The sequence below is a fragment of the Panthera tigris genome, chromosome X, assembly GCF_018350195.1.
Source record: "Panthera tigris isolate Pti1 chromosome X, P.tigris_Pti1_mat1.1, whole genome shotgun sequence".
Taxonomy (NCBI): Eukaryota; Metazoa; Chordata; class Mammalia; order Carnivora; family Felidae; genus Panthera; species Panthera tigris.
The window spans coordinates 96,807,915-96,828,167 of NC_056677.1; the positions used below are offsets into that span (position 1 = coordinate 96,807,915).

General features: G+C 44.5%; 1 protein-coding gene across 6 annotated transcripts in view; it reads left to right on the forward strand.

Annotated features, from left to right (window-relative positions):
* The window catches only part of DOCK11 (dedicator of cytokinesis 11), a 197,858-nt gene that overhangs the window by 140,181 nt on the left and 37,424 nt on the right, over nucleotides 1-20,253 (forward strand). For 5 of the 6 annotated variants that reach the window (XM_042973749.1, XM_042973744.1, XM_042973745.1 and 2 more), the window contains 8 exons: nucleotides 960-1,007; nucleotides 2,722-2,864; nucleotides 4,236-4,351; nucleotides 7,127-7,264; nucleotides 11,948-12,130; nucleotides 14,128-14,241; nucleotides 16,998-17,213; nucleotides 17,303-17,360. In XM_042973749.1, the coding sequence (XP_042829683.1) occupies nucleotides 960-1,007; nucleotides 2,722-2,864; nucleotides 4,236-4,351; nucleotides 7,127-7,264; nucleotides 11,948-12,130; nucleotides 14,128-14,241; nucleotides 16,998-17,213; nucleotides 17,303-17,360 (1,016 nt within the window). The remainder of the gene's footprint in view (nucleotides 1-959; nucleotides 1,008-2,721; nucleotides 2,865-4,235; nucleotides 4,352-7,126; nucleotides 7,265-11,947; nucleotides 12,131-14,127; nucleotides 14,242-16,997; nucleotides 17,214-17,302; nucleotides 17,361-20,253) is intronic. The other variant, XM_042973746.1, reaches the window with a different exon arrangement.

Here is a 20,253-nt window from a genome sequence, read left to right on the forward strand (position 1 = left end):
AGGATAATCCATGCACGTTTATTAAAGGCTTTCAAAATTTTGCAGAAGATGTCAGCAAACAAAATGGTAGTTAAGGTGTTTGAAAAAACTATACTGGGGCACCTGGGTGGCTCAGTCGCTTAAGCGTCCGACTCTTGATTTCAGCTCGGGTCATGATCTCACAGTTGGTGAGTTCGAGCCCTGCGTTGGGCTCTCGCTCCCAAGCTGTCAGCGTGGAGCCTGCTTGGGATTCTCTCTCCCTCCCTCTCTCTCTGCCTCTCCCCTGCTCGCGCGTGCTGTCTCTCTCTGTCTCTCTCTCTCAAGATAAATAAACATTAAAAAAAAACCATACTGAAACATTTACTAATGAAAATATATGATGTTGGGGGTTTGCTTTCAGAAAAATACAGGAAGTAGGGAGAGTGGGGGGAGAGCAGGGACACGTCCAGAGTAGAGGTTAAACAAGAATGGCCATAAGTTAATAACTGTTGGAGCTGGTGGGTGCTGGGTATGTGCGAGTTTAGTATGCTGTCCTCCCAACTTACGTATGTGTTTGAGATTTTAAATAATAGAAAGTATTTTAGTGTCATTATAAAAATATACCACTTGCTCCAATTTTTAGGGCTTAAGAAGCTTCTCCTTAGGTATTAATGGCTATGCCAGAGATCTTTGCTATGAAACGTTAACAGAGCACAATGTAGAATCATCACTTACATTGACAGGTTTTTTAAATGTCGTTAGAATTGTATGTGAAGGCGTGGAGCTTTGTGGTGCTAATGTAGTTGTAGCAAATAAATCTAGAAAGATACAATATCACAAGCCCACAAGTAGTTATGTGTATATGTCTGTATACCAAAACATATTATTGTAATATGGTTTAAATGGGCCACTCTTTGTAACACCCGGGTTTTCAGCTATGATGTCTTAAAATGTAAAGCGTGGTAGTATCTTACTAACGTGCTATTTTTTTTTCCTTCTAGAGTATGTTTGTTTCACTTTAGATATATGGGGAAAAGAAACATAGCAAGGTAATTCCCACTGCAATTTCCACTTTTTTCCTTCTATTCCAACAGAGGGCAGTCTTGATCATACCATGTAAAACCCAGATTGTTCATTTTGAGTTCACATGAAGGTGCCCATGATGTATTGAATATATCTCAACTCAAAGTGTAAATTAAACTGATGCGGACTGATACGTTTTTTAAGTTTTCCAAAGGGTAGTGGTTAGCCTGATACGCAGAGTTTCTGTTCTGATTCCTAGAACAGATGCTTGTCTTTTCTGGAAGAGGTGAGAACGGGCTTAGATCCAGGAGAAGGCAGGAAATCATGAAGTGGGAACAGCTGTAAGGTCTGTACTTGTAGCAACAACCTGTTAATATTGACTTCAGCTACTAAGGTAAATAGAAATCCCCAACAGTGATTGGGACGTGCAGTCTATGTTAGTTATTTTCTTCTTTTTGTTACCTAAGTCTTTTTTTTTTTAAATTAACGTTTATTTATTTTTGAGACAGAGAGAGACAGAGCATGAACGGGGAGGGGCAGAGAGAGAGGGAGACACAGAACCGGAAGCAGGCTCCAGGCTCTGAGCCGTCAGCCCAGAGCTCGATGCGGGGCTCGAACTCACAGACCGCGAGATCGTGACCTGAGCTGAAGTCGGCGCTTAACCGACTGAGCCACCCAGGCGCCCCTGTTACCTAAGTCTTAATGAGATAAATACTTTAGAAAATGTTTGAGGGACCCTAAGGAAAAGATTACTTATTCCAATAAGATGTATTTTAGAGGTAGAGTTAAGAAGCTCAAACAGAGTTGTTTTTTTTTTAAAAATTCACAATCCATGGCACTTCCAAAAACTACAGAGGCACTTTGGATGGAGTTTATTGCTAACTTTCGGGAACATCCTAATAGTAGGTAATTCAGGTGACAATTTCCACTGTCTTTCCTGGTAACTTGGAGCTGGCATGGTAACTACCACCATGAGCTTTCACCCCTAAGATTCTGCCAATTCTCACAGTTTACTAGAGGACAAACTCCTTTTCTTTCTTAGTTCCCCTATGACCCAGCTGTAGTTGTTTTTTTTTTTTTAACGGAATCTTAAAACTGAAGGAAAGCAAAAATTGGCACATCCATCAATAGACATGTTTACAGAGTAAAAATTTCGGATCCAGATTGAACTCCAGTCCAGAAACAGAGTAGATTGGCCTTCATTCTCGCACACCTAACCCCAGGAACTCTCCCCACCTCATTTCAATTCTGAGTATCCCCTCTCACTGTTTTCTCGGACTTCTGCCCTTCCTCACCTTTTGGGAAAAGACGGAATCTTACTGCAGTGTTGGCCACTTGACTCTGATGTTTCTGAGAAGGAGGGAAGTAAGAAACTTTTTTTCTAAATGCTTTAATTATATGCTCATAGTAAAAGCTCTTTTAAATACACTTTAAGGGGTACCTGGCTGGCTCAGTCTGTAGAGCATGTGACTCTTGATCTCAGGATTGTGAGTTCGAGCCCCACGTTGCGTATAGCAATTACTTAAAAATAAGATCTTTAAAAAATAAAATAAATACACATTAAAACTCCATACAGTTTCCAGTGATGATGCCTCATTGAAGCCAAGTAATAGTTGATAGAATATTGAACATAGTGCACTGTTTATGTGGAAACCTAATCAGTTATCAGTTTAAAAAAAAATCGAACAACGAGATCTATTATTAGAGTACTCCCTTTCCTAACTTTAAAATTTATTTTAGGGTGCATGATGCCTGGCTGTCAAAGCACTTTGGGATAGACCGAAAATCACAAACCATGCCAGCCCTTCGAAACAGATCAGGAGTAATGCAGGCCCGGCTTCAGCATCTTAGTAGCCTGGAAAGTTCATTTACACTTAATCACAGTAAGTAAAAACGTGGGTAGGATACCCGTTTGAAATACGCATGTAATGCGATTTAACCTTACAGCAGTTCTAGCTTAAATCACCAGCACGACTGGAAATGACTTTACATTCGTGGATATATTTGCATACCTCTGTGATTATATACAATCCTTTCATCATACCTGGATATCTAATAAAATATGCATGGATTTCCAGCGATTTTAGGTAATGGTGAAAAACCACCATTAGTTCAGTATTAAAGAAATGAGCTTTTTCCCACTGAATTGCTGTTCTCATCATATTATTTTACACTGGATAGCCTTCATTCCTATTGTTAAACTTCAATGCAAATAGTGGCATCTTTTTTTTTTAAGGATTTTTTTTTAAGTTTATTTATTTTGAGAGAGAGAGAGAGAGAGCATGAGCAGGGGAGGGGCAGAGGGAGAGGGAGAGAAGGAGAATCCCAAGCAGGCTTTGCACCATCAGCGTGGCAAATGGCATCTTAATATAATAGTATATGTAATATTTGTTTAGTATATAGAATGTCTGTTCATTCAGTGATTTTTAAGGGATTACACATACTGAGCTGACTGCAGAAATCAAAGAACTGTAAATACTATTTTGACAAAGGTATATTTCACACGTGTTGGAATGTTGACGAGGAGACTCCGACCAGGAGAGAAATGTTGCCCCATCTGGGGAAGCCAGAGGGTTCTGTAAATAGAAGTGATCCTCTGAAGAGCAAATATTAATAAAAAGTCAAAGAGAAAATTTTCATTTCCATACAGTCCTCTGGAGGTCACAGAAAAGGAAGCCAGTGACACTGGCTTCGTAATAAGGACTAATAATAAAAACAAATATCCTGAGCAGATGGAACCTGAGCTAATAATAGACTCAAGACCTTTAAAAAAAAATGCAAGTTTTACAGCCTTCAGCTTTGCTCTCATCGCTTGTAAAAATATAATGGACCTACTTCCTTCAGTTGGCCCAGATGCTTTGTTTTCCTTCTGATTTAGAAACAACGGTAGGAGGCTGTGTGTGATGTAGCTGATTGTCTATTTCTCATTTTTGCGCACATAATTTCCTGTGTCATTCCTAGTTACATCACCGCCGTTCATCACTGAAATCTTGTCTCCGAGGAAGGGGGCACGCAATTCGGTGTTGCAGAGCTCTGGATACGGAGCTGAAGTTAGAATTAGCAGAGTTGACGAAGCAGGAGCATATTTGATTAAGGGATAAATACAGCAAGACTCGTTAGGTCTGCAGGCGTCAAGAGCGTCTTTTCTTCTCGCTTGTCTCTCTCTGGAGTCCTCGGGGGGGAGCAAAAAGCATTCAAAACTGGCATGCGTGTCTCTGCGTTGGGCAGTTTTCATTTACTGTTTTAAATCTTAGGTTCTGCGACCACCGAAGCGGATATTTTCCATCAGGCCCTTCTTGAAGGCAACACTGCTACCGAAGTGTCCCTGACAGTATTAGATACCGTCTCGTTTTTCACCCAGTGCTTCAAGGTAAAAATGAAAAGTTAGAATTCAGTTGGTGTCATTGCAAAGAAAACAATATACGCGAAGTAATTAGTCAGAGGAAGCAGAGTGCAGTGAAAAAGCCCCGAAGGAACAGTCTGGAAACTTGCGTGACAGACCTTGTTTGCCCGGCTCCTGTGTGACCTTGGGAATTCACAGAGACTCACTTTCCCCTGGCCGTAGAGGGAGGGGTTGGGGCTTATTTGCCCTTCAGCTTCCTTCTGCCGCTTAAATTCTGCTGTTTGATTTTTGTGTGTTTCACAACCGCTTTCCATCACACTTTTATGAAGAATTTGTCCAGTCATTTTTAGCTCGGCTTGGGATCGAGTCGGTTTGCCCAAATACCCAGCACGGTGAGGTGCTCTGCCAGGGCCAGGTGATGTCCAGGCAGGCTGGCTGGCTTCCCTAGCCAGGCGCCTTGTGCTTTTTCTCAGATGTCCGCCTCTCAATACAAATCGTCATTACTGGGATTTTACAAAAGGAGAAGGTAAAAAGCAGTGATCTTGCAGGGTTGTGGAGGGAGTAAAATGAGATAATGACTAGGAGAGCGCTTTGAAGAGTAAAAATTACCCAACTGTAACATAATGTAACTTTAGTGGGAGAACTCAAAATTGAAAAATCTTGCCTGCTTTCCCCTGAGTTACACAGACCGATTCTTTTCTTCCCTCTTCCCTCTGTAATTCAGTTCATTGCTTCAGCCCTCCAGATTGATTATGGAAGCCTGGCCTGGGCTTTTCAGGTCAGGGATTATGATCCTTGAAAATGGAATGATTATGATCCTTGAAAATGGAATTAGATACTAATAAGACATAGGCTACAGAATTTCTTTATCAAGGATTAGGTTTGTTCTGATTTAAAATGCAGATACTTCTTATTTGACAAACACGTCTTGGCCCAGAGGTCAGGCACCATCTTAAGCACTTAAAACTATTAACTCACTTTTTTATTGTGGGGCCGGGGGCGGGAAAGGGGAGTGATGGCAAATGAGATCCAGGGTGGGGTTTTTTTTGAGGTGATGAGAACGCACTAAAATTGGATCGTGACGGTTGAACAGCCCTGTAAATTTCCTAAAAACAATTAAGTCATGTATGTAAAATAGGTAAGTTTTATGGGACATAAACTATAACCCAGTAAACTCAAACATACACACATGAACCCGCTTTTACTCCTTAGACTAGCTCTATGATGTAGACAGTTATTACTCCCCTTTTAAAATGAGGAAACTGGGGCTCACGGGGAAGGTGATGTCGCCTAGCTGATCAGTGGCAGACTGAGGATTCAGATCCAGGCCAGTCCTCACAAGAATCCGTGCTTCTGGGGCGCCTGGGTGGCTCAGTCGGTTGAGCGTCTGACTTCGGCTCAGGTCATGATCTCACGGTCCGTGAGTTCGAGCCCCGCGTCGGGCTCTGTGCTGACCGCTGGGAGCCTGGAGCCTGCTTCCGATTCTGTGTCTCCCTCTCTCTCTGACCCTCCCCCATTCATGCTCTGTCTCTCTCTGTCTCAAAAATAAATAAACGTTAAAAAAAAAAAATTAAAAAAAAAAAAAAAAAAAAAAGAATCCGTGCTTCTAACCACTACACCCTGCCTCGAAGTAGTGCACTAAGGAAAGAACCAGAAAAGTCTTACTCATTCAGGGATTCTGGCTCCTGATGTCACCATCAGTTAGCTCTGTCACCATTTGGTATATTATTTTGTGTTTTTTGTTGTTACTTTGGGTCAAATTGTAACTCCCTAATTCGTTTCTTCAGGGATGGTCGGCCTAGAGAAGTTAGCCAATGCTTTAATGTTTTGTTTTTTTTTTAACATTTATTATTTATTTTTGAGACAGAGAGAGACAGACAGAGCATGAACAGGGGAGGGTCAGAGAGAGGGAGACACAGAATCTGAAACAGGCTCCAGGCTCTGAGCTGTCAGCACAGAGCCCGACGCGGGGCTCGAACTCACAGCCCTCACGGACCGTGAGATCATGACCTGAGCTGAAGTCGGCCGCCCAACCGACTGAGCCACCCAGGCAACCAATGCTTTAAAAAAAAAAGGTTCACAAACCCGTAGCTACTGCCCTACAGTTTGTTGTTTCTTTTATGCCTCTGTTTGCGAGGAGTAAACATTTTACATAGTCTGTTCAGTTGTCGTGCCCCTTATGATCTCTCTTCCTGAGGTTTGTCCCCAGTAGCCAAATACGTCTTCTACTAAACATACTTTTAAAAGTAAATTGGATAATAGACTTTTAAAATAAAAATGATATTGTCCGTAATTCTTACATTATTTAGTCTTCCTCGAAGAAATACAAAGCCTGGTTGCCTTGTGTCCATTTTTAATTTACTGATTTCTTCATTGAGAAGCAGTATGGTTAATGTTGCGTAACATTAATAGGTTAAGAGGGGCGCCTGGCTATTTCATTCTGTGGAGCACGCAACTCTTGACCTCGAGGTTGTGGGTTCAAGCCCCACGTTGGGTGTAGAGATGACTTAAAAAGAATAAAATCTTTGAAAAAAATATTAACAGGTTCACAGAAAACATTCTTCCCGTACTAGTTCTGTATTTGCGGTGCTACATTGGAGAAATCATTTTTTTCGTCTGTTTGAAATGGCGGAATTAAGTGTAAACGTAGTTTGTGTGGTATTTTAGGATTTCCAACTTGAAAGACAGCACAAATGTCTCTAAGTTGTACTAAGCTTTTTCTTTTTCTGAAACTCTCTCATTGGGGGACGGGCAGCATAAACTATTTCTGCAAAATGTATTTTCGTTGTTGTTGTTTTGCAGAGTCAGCTTTTAAATAATGATGGCCACAACCCATTAATGAAAAAAGTATTTGATATCCATCTGGCTTTTCTTAAAAATGGACAGTCTGAAGTGTCACTGAAACATGTTTTTGCCTCACTGCGAGCTTTCATCAGTAAGGTAAGGAGAAAAGCTTTATAGCTGCTGGCGGGCTCCATCTGCCGCATGAAAGAAAGAGGGCAACGGTGATCATTGCAGTGACATCTACAAGCCTCAGATAATGAAGCTATGAAGTACAGAAGAGCGAAATACACAAAGAGGACCCACCCAAAACCCCTTAAAATCTGAACGTGCTTTTTGCTTTTTTGTTTTAATTTAAATTTTAATTAATTTATTTATTTAAAAACTTTTTTTAATGTTTACTTATTTCTGAGAGAGAGCCACAGTGCGAGCAGGGGAGGGGAAGGGAGAGAGGGAGACACCGAATCCAAAGCAGGCTCCAGGCTCCAGGCTCCGAGCTGTCAGCAAAGAGCCTGCGCGGGGCTCGAACCCACAAACCGCGAGGTCATGACCTGAGCCGAAGATGGACGCTTAACCAACTGAGCCACCCGGGTACCACTATTTGTGGTGGTAGAAAGAGAAACCATGTGTGCCCATGCACGTGTGGGGGAAGCGCAGAGGGAGAGAGAGAAAGAGAGAGAGAGAGGGAGAGAATCTTAAGCAGGCTCCACACTGGGCATGGATCCCGGCGCGGGGCTCCATTTCAAAACTGCGAGACCATGAGCTGAGCCCAAAATCAAGATCAGATGCTTAACCGACTAAGCCGCCCAGGCACCCCCATGCTTTTTACGTTTTATTTCACCTTGTCATTCCTTCCGGTTTTCAGCAGGCTCCTTTGAAAAGTATTATTTTCAAATTACCAACTTTGCCAGTGTTTCTTCTGGTTTGCTTCTTTTGAAAGTATTCTTGAGACGCTGAGGATCTAGAAGTTCTCAGTGCACTTATGTCCAAGCACGCGGAAAGCAGAGACCAAGTTTTATAGCCCCAGGGTCTTGCATGATATCCTGCAAACTGTAGGCACTCAGTATGCGTTCAGATGAATGAATTCTGCCTTTCAGTGCTAATTGTGTCTGCGGGCTTTACATTTTCAGGCTGCTTACCTCATCTCAACAAAAACCTCAGACCAGGCTTTCAGGAATAAATACGACTGAAAGAGTTAGCAAAAAATGGATTTCTTGTCTGTTTTTGGTAGCTTTTAAACATAATAAAAAGCATCATAAACCAGGATGGAGTTAAAATTATGGAAAGGCACAGCCTAGGCTTCCACTCTGGTATGTAAAACTCCAACAAGACCAAGAAATTCAATTAGTTGATTTGTGTAGTGGAACAGCTAAGCATGGAAAACTTTTTTTTTGCCGTCATTCTTTGTATGGAAGCTTATTGCGTTTAGTTGATGGAGAACTTAGGTGGATTTGAAGGTTGTTTTTTAATTGCCACTCCATAATATAATTTTTGAATAAAGAAGTATCCGGAGAATTGAGTTCAACAGAAGCACATTATAAGGAACTAAGGGGAGAAAAAAAAAAAAAGAAAGAAACTAAGGGGAAGAGATTCAGAAATATTTCATTGACCAAACAGTTACTGGATAGGTACTTACTGGTGTTGGATACTTTGTCAGGGATACAGTCTAAGGGCTTATTGTCCAGTAGAGGGAAACATACACACACACACACACACACACACACACACACACACACACGAATGAATACCATTAGAATAAAAGAAGTCTATATAGGGAACCGAGGGCTGGCTGGGGGAGGAGAAATGTTCTAATTTGGCGGAAGTTTCCCCGTAGCAGTAGCGATAGAACTTAGTATGGACTGAGCAAGAGAGGAGACTGAAGAGGTAAATGGGGACCAGATGGTTATGTACTCATCCTAGGGATTAGACTTCCTCTTTTAGGCATCAGGAAGCATGGAACCAACACAAAAAGATTTGTGTTAAGAGCAGATCGGTGCCAATGGGGAAAAACTCTCTCAAAAGTAGTGTGGACGGTGGATTGGTGGCAGTACTAAATAAAGGTGGGAAGAAGACTTACTACAATAAGCTAGGAAAGAGATGAGGACCTAAAATAAGGCAGAGATGGAGAGTCAGAGGCAGACATAAAACATGGGAAGGAAATTGAATTGATAGGATTTGGTCATCAGCTCACCGACTGGATGGTGGAGTAGGGTGGGTGATGTGAAACATAGAGAAAAAAACTACATTTGGGGTAAAAGCTCATGAGTTCTGTTTTGTGGATCTGTTCAATTTAAGGTGCCTTTAGGCCATCCAGTTAGAGCTGTCAGGACTGGCAGTTGGATATATGGATCTTTGCTCTGGAGAGTGATCTGGGTTAGAGAGCTAGACTTGGAGTCGTCTGTCCGTCCGTCCATCCATCCATCCATCCATCCATCCCTCCCGTATTTACCAAACACCTTCTCTCTGTCTGGCACTGTACTAGGTACTAGAGATACAGTGGTGGAGATACAAAAGAAACATAGTCTCTGCTCTCAGGAAGCTTGTAGTCTAGTGAAATAAACAAGTAAATTAACTGGTAATTATAAGTTCTAGGAAGGAACCGAAGGTGCTAAGATAGAGAATAAGGATTTGTGGGAGATCCCTTACTTTAGATAGGCTTATCCCTTTTTAAATGAGACCTGAAATACAAAAAGGGGCCAGCTGTTTGAAAAGCTCAAGGAAGAACACTCTAGGGAGAAGGACATGCATAGGCAAAGGCCCAGAAGTTCTGGGAACTGAAAGGCCCAGTTTCACTGGAACATAGTGAACTAGGGAGATCAGCAGCATAAGAGTGGTAATTGAAGCCATGGGAGTGGTTTAATTTCCCCTGGAGAACATATAGAGGAAGAACCCTCCCCCCGCCCCAGCACCCCTCCAGCCCCCCCCACACACACACACACAAAGGTCAAGAGCAGTACATGGGAGAAAAACAACATGGAAGGGGCTGGAAAAGAACTCAATGGAGATGAGAGGGGAACAGTCACAGAAGTAGGAAGAAAGGTAAAAAAGAAGGATATCCTGGAAGCCAAAGGAGAAAAAAGTTTCAACGTTATTATGAGGTATGGAGCCGTCTAATAAGGTAAGGAGGAAAGGAAATCCATTGGGATTGGCAGTTAGGAGGTCATTGATGATTTTGGCCATTGCCCACTCAAAGAAGTGTGATGGAGGTAGAAACTAATGATAGTGGATTAATTACACTACTCCCATGCCCTCCCTTACACCTTTATTTTCATACTAGAGTATCTTGCCCAGCAATATTTGGTCTAATCCGGTGAAACTGTTGATGAGATTTCCCAATTGCCAATCAGAAAACGTTCATTAAACATTCATTATCCGCATAGCATTGTACTTGGTGTTAAGGTGATTACAAAGAAATAGATTCTTGGGGCTCCTGGGTGGCTCAGTCGGTTAAGCATCCAACTTCAGCTCAGGCCGTGATCTCACAGTGGTTGGATTCGAGCCCCGCGTCGGGCTCTGTGCTGACAGCTCAGAGCCTAGAGCCTGCTTCGGATTCTCTGTCTTCCTCTCTCTCTGCACCAACCCCACTCACACTCTGTCTGTCTATCAAAAATAAATAAACATTAAAAAAACAAGAAGAAATACATTCTTGGGGCACCTGCCAGTCTCAGTCGGTGGAGCATGTGACTCTTGAATCATGAATTTGAGCACCACGTTGGGCATAGAGATAACTTAAAAAAAAAAAAAAAAAGGTTCCTATAACATGGGTTTAAACTCAAGATTCCCAAGGAATAATTTTGAAAGGGTGGCCCTCTAGCTTCACATTCCCTGAAAAAATCCATTGTGTGCCCTCAAAGCAACTTCCTGCTTGCTTAGACATGTAAGCATGGGAGATTGTAACAAGCCTATGTTATGATGAATAGTTTATCTTCCACAAAGCAGCCTGAATATATTTTCAAAGCAATAGCCACTTGGCTGTTTTGAAGATCGAGCATAACTTTTGTACTCTCTTTCTAATGCCACAATGTATCTTACTCAACAACTATTTATGAGAAGACACACGTGCGTATGTTTGTGGGCCTATACTTTGCCTATACCCCAGTTTGTTAAAAGATCAACTTTACTTGCTGATTAGATTCCCACTATAATTTTCTCAGCATTTGGGAGTTCGGAACATAAGGAACTGTTTAAATACACAGCAAAAGAGTAAATAATGCAGACTGTCCTTCCCATTTTCAAAGCCCAAACTGAGACCCATCAATCATTCATCATTTCAGCCATTCATTAATTTAATACGTACTATCAAGAACCTACCTATCGGGGCGCCTGGGTGACTCAGTTGGTTAAGCCTCTGACTCTTGATTTCAACCCAGGTCATGGTCCCAGGGTCATGGGATCAAGCCCCGTGTTGGGCTCCACGCCCCCCGTAGGGCCTGTTTGGGATTCTCTTCCTCTTCCCTGCTCTGCCCATCTCCCGTGCTCGCACATGCTCTCTCTCTCTCTCTCTCTCTCTCTTAGAAAACACAAAAATAACCCAAAAACCAAAAACAAAAGAGCCTACTTACCGTCTTTTCCAGACCATCGTGAGCTCTTCTCGGATCTGTAGCATTTACAGTCTGCCCTGCACATTTGTGTCGTGACCTGTCCGCTGACTTGAATTGTTCTATTATTAATGTGTGCCGGTCTCCGGTTCTCCGGAGCAGAGCCCTGACCTTAGTTTGGTTTTGTGTCCTCGAGGCACTCGGTACAGTTGTGAGTGAGAAGATGGAAGGCGTTGGATGGGTGAGTGATTTGGGGGGGGGAGTGGGTTTCCGGACACTTACTTCCGTTTTTCCTGCTCTTTAGTTTCCCTCCGCCTTTTTCAAAGGAAGGGTTAACATGTGTGCCGCATTTTGCTACGAGGTTCTCAAGTGCTGCACCTCGAAGATCAGCTCAACCAGGAACGAGGCGTCCGCGCTTTTGTATCTTCTGATGAGGAACAACTTTGAGTACACCAAGAGGAAAACCTTTTTGAGGACCCATCTGCAGGTCAGTGAAAACCAAAGCTCCTTTCTTCTGTTCCCTCTTTAGCCTCTAGATCGAGGCCCGGCGATACTCGGTCCACGACGGTAGCGGCCAGCCACCTAGGTCTCCCCTGAGTGCCTGACCGTGTCGTCAGTGTAGAATACACGTTGGTGTTGGACGGCTGAGGGCACAAGAGTAAAATATCGCCGTTGTTTTATGCTGACCTTATGTTGACGTGATAGTTTGGACGTAATTGGGTGAAGTAAAACCTATTAAATTGCACCTATGTCTTTTTGCTTTTTAACGTGGCCCCTGGACGCTTTAAAATTGCGAATGTGGCCCACCTATTTCTGTTGGGCAGTGCTGCTCCAGAGTGTAGATGTGAAGAGCCCAGACTCTAGTGCGGAATCCCAGATTCCCACTCACTGTGCGACCTTGAGCAACTGCCCGAGTCTCTCAGTGCCTCAGTTTCTTCATAGGGTTTCATGAGGATTAAGTGAGATAAGGAAATACCACACCAAATATTGGTTGGAGAACATGACCGGTGAGAGCCCGTACGTTACGGTAACAGGTTTTTTAGTTTGTTTTTCACGTTCCAGCATGCCCGGTTTGTAAAGGATGAGAGACGGCTCAAGGTTTAGTGGAAAGCATGGGTTTTGGAAGCACACCTACCTGGGTTTAAATCCTAGTTTGGCTACTTGCTTACCGTGTGACCCTAGGCGAGTTACTCCATTTAAAGGCATTTAACCGTGTGCCTCATCTGTGAAACGAGGCCAACTCAAACAGGTATTGTCGTCACCCCCCTATTACGAATGGGGAAAGCGAGGCACAGAAGGGTTCCGTAGCTTCCCCACAGCCACACGGTGAATAATTGATAGAGTCAAAACTTGAAGCGAAGGCAGTTTGACCCTAGAGCTTGTGCTCCTTGTTCCCACAAAGCCCTGCTTCCCGGGAGCGGCCATCGACACCTTAACGTGAATCATTTAGGTAATCATCCAAGGGAGCTTGAGAGATTCAAATCCCCATCAAAGGCCCTTCCGTCCACTGCTGTCTAAACTAGACAGACCCCAGCGAGAAGCCAAGAAGGGAGCCGAAGTCCTGGAGTTGGGAGTGTGGCACACGGAAATAGACCGGCGAAAGGCGGGCGAGAGGCCGTCAGAGACAAACGTCATTTGTTCCCGGCTTTGCCGGAGCTACTCCTTAGCAAAGCGTGTTTAGAGTGGGGGTCTGACCGCCCCTGTTAGCAGTTCATGATTTTGAAAACCGTGTTAGATCTAGCTGTGCTGTGAGTTTGGAACAGCCGTTCACCTCTAAACCAAGAAACGTCCCAATAACATTTGTCACTGGGACCTTTGGAGCTTCTCTTACACTGGAAGAATTTAAACCCCTCACGTATGAAGAAACTCGATTATGATGGAACTGTGAGGCATTTTAAAAAATCTTTTTAAGTGTATTTATTCTAAGAGAGAGGGCAAGCGGGGGAGAGGCAGAGAGAGAGAGAGAGAGAGAGACAGGAAGAGAGAGCATCCCAAGCAGGCTCCGTGCTGTCAGCACAGAGCCCAAGGCAGGGCTCGATCTCACAAACCGTGAGAACATAACCCGAGCCAACATCAGGAGTCCCACGCTTAACCGAATGAGCCACCCAGGCACCCCAGTGAGGCATTTTTAAAAGAAGCGTTTCAGGGGCGCCTGAGTGCCTCAGTCAGGCATCCAACTTCGGCTCAGATCTTAATCTCGAGGTTCCAGCCCTGCACCGGGCTCTCTGCTGTCCACACGGAGCTCGCTTCTGGTCCTCCGTCTCCCTCTCTCTCTGCCCGTCCCCTGCTCATGCTCTCGCTCTCTCTCTCTCTCTCTCTCTCTCTCTCTCTCTCTCTCAAAAAGAAATAAACATCTAAAAATTTTTCAAACAATAAAACTAAAAGAAGCGTTTCCTACGGGTGCTTATGGGCTCATACAATGATGAGGATAAGCAGCATTTGTTCAAAAGACACTCGAAAACCAACGTGTGCTTCCTCCCACAGATCATAATTGCTGTGAGCCAGCTGATAGCCGACGTGGCACTAAGCGGCGGATCGCGATTTCAGGAATCCCTGTTCATTATCAACAATTTCGCAAACAGTGACAGACCTATGAAGGTACGTCCTCAACTACAAGTAATAAACTAGCACCACATTCACTGTCAGAGAAGCTTACACTCCTGTAGTCAAACCCTCATTGGACTCACAGCCTTTGATGGCACAGGGCGCATATAGAACGTGGGTTTCACGAGTCAAGGCTCTGTTTGGTACGGCACCCAGAGCACCGCCCCGTACGGAACAGAGCTTCAGTATTCGTTGACTGGACGGATGAATGACTATGTTATGTATACACAGCTGTTCGAGCTAGTAGGATTGGAATTTTTTCCTGAGCTTGATTTCTACACTTGCTCAGACAAGGCATGGATTCTTTTTTGACTACCATTTGGCTACCAATACCATTTATGGTATTGGTTAATGAAGCACTGAGTTTGAACTTCCACAAAATGTCACCGAGAGTGGCCAACAGAGGAGGAATAACGCTGAAGGAATTCACCACTTGATGGTCTTCTGAGTTTTGAGAATTATCTTTGAACTGATTATGGCTTGCCGTGGATATGTGTGGGCAAACCCAAGGCCAAGGCTGTCGTTCTCCGGTACCAGCTGGCTGAGGCCAAGCCTAAGACCCTGACCACCGGTCCTGTTCCTTACCCACATACTCAGAACCTATACCATTGTAAAACTTCGTTTGTCTTGTTGCACGGAAAACAGGTTCTGATCTTCAGCGATGCACGTGTACAAGGGAAGAAGAATCTTTTTGTCAGTCAAGGACTTTTCCTCCCCAGGGGATCATCGCCCTTCTTGGGAAAGGTCATCCTCCAGGATAATTTGACCATATTGTGTAAAAACTGTAAGAAAAAAAAAAAAAACCACAGTCACGGCATACTTGATGTTTGGGGCGTGTAGAATCTGTGTACCAAAAAATAATTCCCATAGGAACGTTGCTTAGACTGAAAAAAAAAAAACAAAAAACAAACAAAAAAAAAACCAACACTGATTAGTGCCAGCCATTCTCAGGCTGGGAAAGTTTGCTTTTCAGCCAGTTCTACTGGTTCCCCGGGAGATCAGCATATGCTCCAGCTAATCCCATGAGCACAAAAACATTTTATGCCATTTAGGATCTCACACTCTGAGAGTTTATTTTACCACTTGTGACCATCCTTAATTCTTTGTTATATAAAAGTTGTCTTAGCATCATTTTCAAAGTAAATGAGGTCTGTATTGGCTGACCTTGGTAAGAAATCTTTTTCATGACTCATTTCTGAAATGACCTCGCTTTACTCTGGCGGGGCTGTCATTACCAATAAACCCTATGACAACAAGCTATGCCTTCACCCCAGGAAATGGGACTGCTACTAGGGTATAAGAAGGAACTTTATCATATGTAATTATTATTTTCGAAGGGATCGGGAAGGCACTTTGAAAAACCGTTTCCTCCACAGTTGGTTACATTCCCGTTGAAAAGCTCCCCAACCCCTGTATTGTCCCTTCCTCGTCTTCTCTGAATCCTACGGTAACTGTGATTACTCCCTTGGGGTTAAGAGGAAGTGAGAATACGTTCTTAGTAGCGGCCAGGATAAAAAGGAAACTGTAGCTTAATGGGTTTGGAGGACAAAACAACATTTTGAGAGAGGCTATTCACTCTTTAGGGTTTTCTGTGATTCACAACCTTTTAGTTGTGTAAATGGAAATCGTTACGGTATTTGTGTAAGGTTTTTCCTTTAGTGTACGTGGCAGTGTTTGGATGGAAGAGTGGCTGAGATCACTAGTCTGGAACCCGAATGTCTGGGTATAAATCCTGTCTCTACCACCTAACCAACTGTGATGCGTTGGCCAAGCTATGTAACGGCTGTGCGCCTCAATTTCCCTTTATAAAACGAATTATAATGGTACTTATTTCATAGGGTTGCTGCAAAAGTTAAAACATGTAAGGCACACCTAGACCATACGAGTACCTAGTAAGCTGTCGATTTTTAGTTACCGTTATAACTAAAATCACACAATAATGGCAAATAATTCTCCTGGCTGTCGAATTTACCGTGGACAAGCTGGAAGGCTGGAGTTCAGGGCCAGGTAGTCTGCCTCCAGATCCATGCTTTTATGTATTGTGAATATACTGCCGTCAAGTTTAGAGCCTTTGAACCCTGAGCTCATTGGACATTTTAAAAAAGAATTCATTTAAACGGCTTCAGGGGTGCCTGGGTAGCTCAGTCGGTTAAGCATCCGACTCTCGATCTCGGCTCAGGTCATCACAGTTCGTGAGATTGAGCCTCATGTCGGGCTCTGTGCTGACAGTGCAGAGCCTGCTTGGGAGTCTCTCTGTCTCTCTGTCTCTGTCTCTGTGTCTCTCTGCCCATCCCCCACTCATGCTCTCTCCCGTGTGTGCTCTCTCTCAAAATAAATGAGCGTTAAAAAAATAAAGCTCTTTATTTTTTAATATTTATTTATTTAATTTTAGAGAGCACGAGCAAGGGAGGGGCAGAGGGAGAGAGAGAGTGAGAGAAAGAGACACTCTTAAGCAGGCTCCGTGCTCAGTGCAGAGCCCGACACAGGGCTTGATCCCACAATCCCGGGATCAAGACCTGAGCCGAAATCGGGAGTTGGATGCTCCACACCGACTGAGCCACCCAGGCACCCCGTACAAAGAAAAAATCAAAGCTCCGTAGACACATGTGGGTATACCAAGAACTGTAATCAGGAATATAAGTCATGGGATTCCCAGGATTGGATGCCAAGGCTTAGAAAGCACATGGGTAATATTGATAAACATGTCTTTTTTGTTTGTTTGTTTGTTTGTTTGTTTGTTTTGAAATTAGGCCACCGCTTTTCCCACAGAAGTCAAAGACTTGACCAAGAGAATCCGTACCGTCCTTATGGCCACCGCTCAGATGAAGGAGCATGAGAAAGATCCCGAAATGTTAATTGATCTCCAGTATAGTCTAGCCAAGTCCTATGCGAGCACCCCGGAGCTCAGGAAAACCTGGCTTGACAGCATGGCCAAGATTCATGTAAAAAATGGAGATTTTTCAGAGGTGACTGCTTCGGGCTTTGTTCTAAACACCACCCTGCAGAAAGCTCTGGAACGCATTCTGACCGCTCTTCCTTTGTCATCCTTTTCCAGGCAGCAATGTGTTACGTGCACGTGGCAGCTCTGGTTGCCGAGTTTCTCCATCGAAAAAGTAAGAGATTTCTGCTCCTAGAGACGGGGAGAATTTCAGTTAGCCCCGGAGTTTTTCTCTTTGTAGCTTGAATGTGATACGATTGAGCTCTGAAATATACGTTCACCTTTAGCCTCAGTTGGTGTTCAAACAGAAGGTGTTGGAAAACTGGATTATTCGCTTTGCCTTCTGCTTTCATTGAGAGTACAGGAATAAGTTAAATAGCACAGGGCCAGGCCTGATGCCCAATGTTTATTTTCCAAGACCGTCTCCCTGGAACACTGCCACAAATTAAATTCTTCTCGGGGCTCATGAGGAGCTCTGGTGAATACAGATCATTTGTTTTCCCCTCATCCGTCTCGACTTCAAAAATGCACCCAGGTTACAGCTCCATAGCCACTTTAGTGCAATAATACTTTGCTATTAACAGGGACTCGGGGCGAGGGGGCGCCTGGGTGGCTCAGTTGGTTGGGCATCCGACTTCGGCTCGGGTTCATGATCTCGCGATTGGTGGGTTTGAGCGCCGCATCGGGCTCTGTGCTGACGGCTCAGGGCCTGGAGCCTGCTTCGGATTCTGTGTCTCTCTGCCCATCCCCTGCTCATGCTCTGTCTCTCTCTCAAAAATAAATAAACATTAAAAAATTAAAAAAAAAAACAATATGAAAAGGGAGTCAGGAGGCGCCTGGGTGGCTCAGTCGGTGAAGCGTCCGACTCTTGGTTTCGGCTCAGGTCATGATCTCATGGTTCGTGAGTTCAAGCCCCTCATCGGGCTCCACGCTGCCTGTGCGGAGCCTGCTTGGGATTCTCTCTCCCCCTCTCTCTGCCCCTCCCCTGCTCTTGCGTGCTCTCTCTTTCTCGCTCTCTCTCAAAATAAATGAACCTAACAAATAAATAAAAGGGAGCGCATCGGCAAGATGGCCAAGTAAGATGCCCCTTGTTTCTGTATCCCCCCCGCCTCAGCAGTTTGCCATCCGTCTGCGGACAAAAGTGCCTCTGTGGGAGCTGTGGGATTCAGCACCATACAGCCAGGGACCCGGGAGGAGTCTCCCCCACCTGTGCCTCTCAGGTAATAGGCAGACAGACCTTGGTCCTGGACGTGGACCCTGTAGTGGCTCATGAACTGGTCCTAGCCTTTCTCAGCTGTGGTCTGAGCACACCTGGAGAGCCCCGTCTTAGATAATCATCCACAGACCAGAGGACTTTGGTGGACGTCCAGGAGGCCCGTGGCAAAGTTCCAGCATGCCGTTGGAGCAAAACAAATACAAGTTCAGATGCATCGTAGAGGGTGAAAGGAACGGTTTGACTTAACTCATGTCACCCCTCCCCCAAGGTGGCACAGCTCCGTGCCAAGAGAGACCTTCTCGCCCATGATTTCTTCTGTGGGGAACAAGTGGGAGCATGTGAGTGGGCCCCTGGCATCCGCAGCAGTATAAGGCCTGCCAAAGAGACGCATTTCTCTCTTGCCCCATCCGGGGTACCTGGCTCATGAGCCGCGTGACTAGGGGCAGGAAGAGGTGGGAGTAGATCGGACTCTTAGAGGGCCTTAAAGAGACGTGGATCCTGCTAACCGCATCGCAGGCTCCATCTAGAAGCCCAAGGCACTAGGGACACATAGCTCATGGATTCCTGCCCCCACCCCCACCTAGCCCACAGGCACCTCCCGTGCTCTGTGCATCTAAACCCTGCACTCCTTTATCCTGTAGCCGGCTCCCTGTGTGTGCTCCTGATGGGTGGCTAAGAGCAAGCCTTGGCAGCCGACTAGAAGGCCATCCAGCATCTGTGGGCCACTAAGAGACCACACGCTTGAGCTTTAGCACTTTGGCCTGGTGTGTTGCACGATGGAGAGAAGGCATACAAGCCTCAGAAATCTGCCACAAAACGGGCACCTGGGTGGTTCAGTCGGTTAGGCGTCAGACTTCGGCTCAGGTCACGGTCTCATGGTTCACGAGTTCAAGCCCCGCGTCGGACTCTGTGCTGACAGCTGGGAGCCTGCAGCCTGCAGCCTGCAGCCTGCTTCAGCTTCTGTCTCCCTCTCTCTGCCCTTTCCCCTTTCCCACTCTGTCTCTCTCTCTCCCTCAAAAATAAACATTAAAAAAAATCTGCCACAAAAGGGAGCAAGAAGATGAAGCCTTTGTATCCATAGGAGGTCCGTGAAAGCCACAGACTCCGTAGCAGGGCAGATGGAAGGTGTTTCTCCCCCAAAGTCAGTCAGTAAAGGTGGTTGGAGGTGACTGCTACTTCAGATGCAAAGACAGCCATGCAAAAGACTTCAGAGAACAGGAAAAATGAAGGCAACATGGCACCACCAAAGGCTCCCAATAACCTTCCGGTAACCCAGGCCAAAGTCCTGGAGATCTGCAGTGTACCTCATGAAGAATTCAAAATAGCTGTTTTAAGGAAGCTTAATGAGCTATGATAAAACAGAGAGTTCAATGAAACCAGGAGAATAGTACAAGAACAAGAAGTTAAACGCAGATAGGAAATTAAAAAAAAAAATTCTGGCATTGAAGAATACAATGAATGAAGTGAAAAATGCAACAGCATTGCCAACAGAGTGGATCAAACAGAAGTAATCTGTGAATTGGAAGTCAGGACCTTTGAATTTGTTTCATCAGAGGAGAACAAGGACAAAAGAATGAAAAAGAGTAAAGAAGCCTCCGGGCGTGATCTTTGGGATAGCATCAAAAGAAACAATCTGTGAATTCTTTGAGTCCCAGAAGGAGAAGAGAGGGAGAAGGAGACAGAAAACTTTTATTTCAAGAAATATAACTGAAGACATCCCAAATCTGGGGAGAGATTTGGACATCCATGTTCACGAAGCTCATAGATCCCCCAAACGCTCAACATAAAGAGAGCTTCTCTAAGACCCGTTATAATAAAACTATCAAAAGACAAAGAACCCCAAGGCAGCAAT